General features: G+C 45.7%; 1 protein-coding gene across 1 annotated transcript; it reads right to left on the reverse strand.

Moving 5' to 3' along the window:
• Positions 1-791: 791 nt before the first annotated feature.
• On the reverse strand, positions 792-1,727 carry LOC132212815 (olfactory receptor 1J4-like). The gene has a single exon (XM_059658805.1). It carries the CDS (start codon positions 1,725-1,727, stop codon positions 792-794), a length of 936 nt encoding a protein of 311 aa, XP_059514788.1.
• Positions 1,728-6,798: the final 5,071 nt, after the last annotated feature.

Consider the following 6,798-nt stretch of genomic DNA (forward strand, 5'->3'; position numbering starts at 1 on the left):
TGTTGCTTTACATAAAAAAAGCAAATCCAGTTTTACACTGTTAGTGATGGACACCTCACAAATATAAAGACATAGCAAACCTTAAAGTGATGGGAATAATACAGAGTAAACACTAAAAATGATTAAGGGACATCTTTACAACCACTGCAGTACTAGTATCTATATCTCTATCTGTATCTTTATCTGTACCTGTACATGTATCTATATCTATAGATTTAGTTGTAATATATCTGTACTAATATCAGAAGTAGACAAGGTGTTAAGGTAGTATCCATTGGTAGATGTGTGCTGTTAAATTCATTTAAAATGCATTTATAAAGTCTTGCTTTGTAGCACATGCTAAATTTCATGGTGTAATTATTCTTATTATGGCCGATTGAAGTCTACCAACATGATGTCATTGAATGTGAGCTGGAAGAAATGTGCACAATCAGCTTGAAGCCGATGTGAGACAGCAAACAATAATCAGTTAAAAAAAAAGTTCATCAGGAATGGATCATGATGGTCAATCAGTGAGTCTTCAATAACATAGTCTAAAAATACAAACTCACAATTATAATTGTGTAAGATATTTTACGAAAAATTTTGCATAGGTTTTAGAAGAGATTATGAACAAGGGAATAAAGAATTACTAAAAACTCAATTAGCAAATTTGACCAAGTTGAATATTAACAGCACTTGTACATAACAACAGAATGCATATTCTAAGATTATATGGAGAGGATGACAGTACAATAATTATAGAAGATCTGTCTCACTGTGCTCCTGACTGCAACAAGGCGATTTAGTGATTACCAGTTAAAGAACTTAACCCTATTGACACACATCTGTAACGCCTGTTTTATATCTCTGTTCCTCAGGCTGTAGATGAAGGGGTTCAGCATGGGGGTAACTACTGCATACATGACAGAAGCAATTATGTCTTTAGAACCCCATGATGAGGAGAAAAAGTAAACACCTGCAGCTGTCCCATAGTATAAAGACACCACAGAGAGATGGGAGCCACAGGTAGAAAAGGCTTTAAAGAGTCTCTTAGTGGAGGGCACCCTCAGCATGATGGTCCCTATACGGATATAGGAGCCTAAAATAACACACAAAAGCAGGAAGTAAAGCATTCCTCCCTCGGTGAATAGGACCAGCTCATTGAGGGAGATGTCTGAGCAGCTCATCTTCAGCAGCACAGTGAGATCACAGAAGAAGTGGGTGATGATATTGTGGGCACCGAAGGACAGGCGGACCAAGAGGAGGGTATGAAAAAGTGCATGGACACAGGCAACCATATAAGACCCAGCCACCAGGAACATGCACAGCCCATTCCTCATGATGGTGGTATAGCGCAGAGGGTGACAGATGGCCACGTACCTGTCATATGCCATCCCTGCCAGAAGGAAATTGTTAACACCAGCAAAAAGTATGAAGCTATACAACTGAGAAATACACCCCACATAGGGGATGGATTGTTGCCGAGTCTGAATGTTCGTGAGCATCTTAGGGACAGTGACAGATGAAAAGCAGACATCAGTGAAGGCCAAGTGACTGAGGAAGAAGTACATGGGCGTGTGCAGGCGAGAGTCCAGCCTGATGAGCAGGATGATGAGCAGGTTGCCCAGCACCGTGGTCAGGTACATGCCCAGGAACAGGGTGAAGAGCACGCCCTGCTGCCCTGGTGGGATGGGGAGCCCCAGGAGGAGGAACTGGGACACGCTGCTCTGGTTCTCAGGCCTCATGCTGCTCTTCTGTCTGCTGGGGATGAATGTGTGGGAATCTCGGGAACCTAGAAAGGAAGATCAGAACCATCACATCTTATACCATGATTTTCTGGGCAAACCATTCATTTTTTAAAACTTTCATATTAATTTCTCTCACATGTGGATGTATGCATCTTTCTTCTATTCCAGTCTGGCTCCAGGAAAACATTGGAACCACAAGTAGTAAAGAGGACCTCATTACAAAGAAGCAAGAGTGTGTTCACTGTGTCATTCACCATGATTTATTGAACATGGAGTCAGTGTCGGGACCTCTATTATGTACTGAGATGCATCAGCGAACATGAGAAGCAAGGTCCCCACTTCTATGAGTTTAGGTCTTGATAAGCTTGGAGGGATAATTTCTACACCAGCCCAGAGACAAACCACAATAATTCAGCCTGGCAGAACTAGAAGGCGAGCCTCTGAGAATCTGTCAGTTCTTTTGGCTTTAAAGTGCTGAGTGGGCGTTTGTGGAGCATTATCCCATTGAACCTCAGCTGTAAACACAGGGACAAGCTAGAAATGGGTGGCCATTGAAACCACTGGATGCCAGAAAATCTCCAAAACAGTCCACGAACTATGTTTCATAATAATACTGAGAATTTTGGTGGCATAAACACTGTGCTGAACATGAGGTTAAAGGCTTTTTCTAGTTTCCTAAGTAAATCTAACATCAGCTTTACATTCCCAGGTTAAAAATCTTCACAGCTGCATGAAGAATTCTGTTAGGAAATAGAAATATAAGGGATATAAGTTTTACACCAGTTTGTAGGTTAAAAAGTACCAAATATTTTTTAATGGAATTAGTAGTATTGTAATAACTTTGTATGGTGACTTGACTGTTACAATACTTATTGTGGTGATCGGTATATAATTGGTAAATCACCATACTGTACACACCTGAATCTAATATATGTCCACCTTAAGAATAAATGTAAAGGAGAAAAATGATCAAATATTGACGACTTTGTGCAGTTTAGTCTAATATGTCTGCATGATGAGAACCTGTGCTCTTACTCCCCATGAAACTTCCCTCTTCATTGGGAACACCGTTTGCTAATTGAGGGTTGACAGTACTTCAGAATTTTCTTAGATCCCTACCTAGAGCGTTCCCTTCATTTATAAAGGTCTGTTTTTCAATTAACAAAACAGCCTTACATTCATTATCATTTGCTACAAATATATGTTAGCTGAGGACCTGTGTTTTATAAGGCAAGTATCATTCCTTTCTTTCACTTTGTAGATTGAAAACAGAGGCCAGTGAGTTACACTGAGTGGCCAGATTATTATGACCACCTCATCAGTACAGTGAAGTCAATTAATTATGCAAATAATAATAATAAAACCTTGGGAGTTTTTGCTTAGGAAGTTTTCAATATTCAGTAATTTTGGAAGTGTCAATGAAGTACTGATGGGGTGGTCATAATAATCTGACCACTCAGTGTAAGTGACTTTCTCAAGGTTTGCCACACCAATGGGTGGCAGACCTGCACTCTGACTTCACACAGCATGACACCTAATGTTTCTTTTCTTGGACATTAAGTGAAAATGTTACCAAACTCTGAGTGACACAGTCACACTGAGGTATGTAAGAAGCACAGCAGATCTATTTCAGACACCGGGGTTTTTTGGAGCTTGTTTAGCTCAGCCAATGAGGCTCCAGGAATTGGGCTCTGCAGGAAATATTTGAGTTCATAGGGGCAAGTTGGAATCCCTGGACACACATTCAAATCACACACACACACACACACACACACACACACACACACTCACACACACACACACACACACTGCCGATTTGAGAATTTCAGTGAACTGTGATTATGTTCCCATCCTAAGGGAATGATAGCCAATATGGGGTTGAGCTCATAAACACGCATAGACATACATTCAAGTCATAATAAACACACAAAGCAACACATACACACCACTCAGTGATGGACCACTCACCCACAAACACTCTCAATGCACATCAACACACCTGGCTCATGACACATCTGGCAAAGACTTCATCCCCACATATACATAGGTCATGCACTATACACATACATCACCAAAACACACAAAAGCACAAACAATTCAAAAAACCACAGGAAACAAACCAACAATACATGTGTTCACCCAGCCACACTCACTGCATTAAGCACCGCACACCCTCCTATTAATGAGAGGTATGCTTCTCCCCATTCTGTCCCACCCCCTTCCTGGGGAAGGCAGTCAGCATGGGGCAGTTCAGCGTATTCTGTCACAGGAACCATCACTAAACTACCATCAACACCCCATGCACGTGGTCACATACACATGTTAAGAGAAAACCCAACAACATTTCTTTTTGCTCTCACACATGTCACCCACAGACACAACTAGCATGTGCACCAGCACACGCTGCTGAGCAGAGGTCTGAGCCCTCTCTGACCTGACCTTGGTTCCTGGTGAGGTGGGCATCTTCCTGTTCAGCAGCAGATACCACAGTTTCACTCCCGATGCTCAGTTGTGATGCCAGTGTTTACTATCACAGACATGAATCAGGAGTCCCTAACCATATACCAGGAGGCTAGTGACTGGATCTACACGAACTAAAACAGGGCCCAGGTCAAGTCTGACTCAGGAAAAGAGTCAGATACATAGTGCACACGCACACACAACTATCAAACAGCACGTACACAAGTGTACATAGTATATTCAGACAGACGCACAGACTGACGCACACAGTCATGGACACCAAGTCTCACACATGAACCCACTAGCACACAGGCAGGTCCATCGGCAAGGGCAGATTTCCAGCTCCTCTCACCTGGGCTCCTCATTGGTGAGTTCAGACAACTTCTGCTCCAGACTGTTGCCCATCTCCTCAGCTGTTCTTCAGGAGACCTAACATCCAGACACACAGAAGAAATATCTGGAGACTTGGCACTTCTACAGACTTTCCTTTTCCTTAACCAGCTCTAGGGACATGAGTCCAGTGATTACAATTATTAATGAGAGACTGCAACAGAGTCCAAGTCACAAGTTTCTGGCTAATTTCTGCCTGCCCATTGGGGAGCTGTGTGTCCAAGAGCCAGAGGGCCTGGAGTCCTAGGGGACAGTGTCCCTGATTCCACTCATGCCCTGACGCCTTTCTTCTTGGGCATTATTCCAGCTGGGACAAAGGATTTTTCAATTTAACATTTTAAATGATTTTAAACATAGACAAAAATTGTAAAATGCCATATAGGGTTGGAAAAAGTAGGTTTCCAGTTGTGAGTATGCAGAACACAGATTTTATTCACATATTATTATTTATTATTATTGTATTACTAGGGGCCCGGTGCACGAAATTCGTGCACTGGGTGTGTGTTAGGGGGGAGTGTCCCTCAGCCCAGCCTGCCCCCTCTCACATACTGGGAGCCCTCAGGCGTTGACCCCCATCACCCTCTAATCGCAGGATTGGCCCCTTGCCCAGGCCTGGGCAGGGGACCCACACCTGATAGAGGTGTCAGGCCTGGGCAGGGGACCCTCACTTCCCCCATCACTGGTTCTGCCCCCAGCCCAGGCCTGATGCCTCTGGCCCAGGCATCAGGCCTGGGCAGGGGACCCCCGACCCCTCCGATTGCTGGCTCTGCCCCTTGCCCAGGCCTGATGCTTCAGCCAGAGGTGTAGGCCCCCATCACCCTCTGATCACCTGATCGGCCCCTTGCCCAGGCCTGATGCCTCCACCAGAGGTGTCAGGCTTGGATAGGGGAACCCCATCTCCCCCTGATCACTGGCTCTGGCCCCTGCCCAGGCCTGAGGCCTCTGGCCCAGGAATCATGCCTGGGCAGGGGACCCCCATCTCCCTCTGATCGCTTGCTCCACCCCCGCCCAAGCCTGATGCCTCTGACCCAGGCTTCAGGCCTGGGCAAGGGGATCATCATATCCCCCCAATCCCGGGCTCAGCCCCCCGCCCAGGCCTGATGCCTCGGCCAGAGGAGTTGACCCTCATCACCCTCCGATCACCAATCACCGGATCGGCCCCTTGACCAGGCCTGAGGCCTCTGGCAGAGGTGTCAAGCCTGGGCAGGGGACCCCAAGCTCCCCGCAGTTGCAGGCTCTGCCCCTGCCCCTGCAGGAAGCCTCTGGTTGAGGCGTCCGGCTCGGGCAGCGTGGACCTGCAGCTGCAGCGGCCCCACGATCGTGGGCTTCGCTTTAGGCCCAGGCAAGGGACCCCTAGCTCCCGGGACTGCCAGCTTGGACCGTGCCCAGCTCCCATCGCTGGCTCCACCCCTACTCCTTGCTATCACTGGCCAGGGCGGCAAAGGCGCCTGATTCCCTTCGGCTGCCTTTGCCCTGCCCCCCAGCTCTTAGCTCCCCCCTGGGTTTCCGATCACTGTCAGTGGCAGGGGGCTTCTTCCTGCTTTCCCTTTCGCCTCCCTGCATTGTGCCTACATATGCAAATTAACCGCCATCTTGTTGGCAGTTAACTGCCAATCTTAGTTGGCAGTTAACTGCCAATCTTAGTTGGCAGTTAACTGCCAATCATAGTTGTCAGTTAATTTGCATATAGCCCTGATTAGCCAATGAAAATGGTATCGTCGTACGCCAATTACCATTTTTCTCTTTTATTAGTGTAGATTTTCATGGTAACATACACAGATTGAAAACCAAACACACTCTAAACATACTTTTGCCCTAACCTATAATTGGTAATGTAGTGTCTGCCAGCTTATCTACTGGATAGTTACTATTTTTTTAAGTTACTATTCTAACATTGTAATTAATAGATATCATTTGAGTAGATATTTTTATACTCTACAAACATAACATTTCCTTTACTAAAATTTCAACTCACTATATTTGACATCCATTGGTGATTCTTATAGTAGAAAATTATTGCAAATTTTGTTGCCAAATTGTGATATTATAATTCTACTAGAGGCCCAGTGCATAAAATGCGTGCACTGGTAGGGTCCCTAGCGGCTGCCAGCTGCCGGCCTGGTACTCCTCCTTTCCCCCAGATGCTTGCTGCCACTGCCACCGGCCGGGGCCTCCCTCCCTTCCCCTGGTGGCCTGCTACTGCTGGGGCCTCCCTCCC

This window comes from Myotis daubentonii, chromosome 11, assembly GCF_963259705.1.
Source record: "Myotis daubentonii chromosome 11, mMyoDau2.1, whole genome shotgun sequence".
NCBI classification, from domain to species: Eukaryota; Metazoa; Chordata; class Mammalia; order Chiroptera; family Vespertilionidae; genus Myotis; species Myotis daubentonii.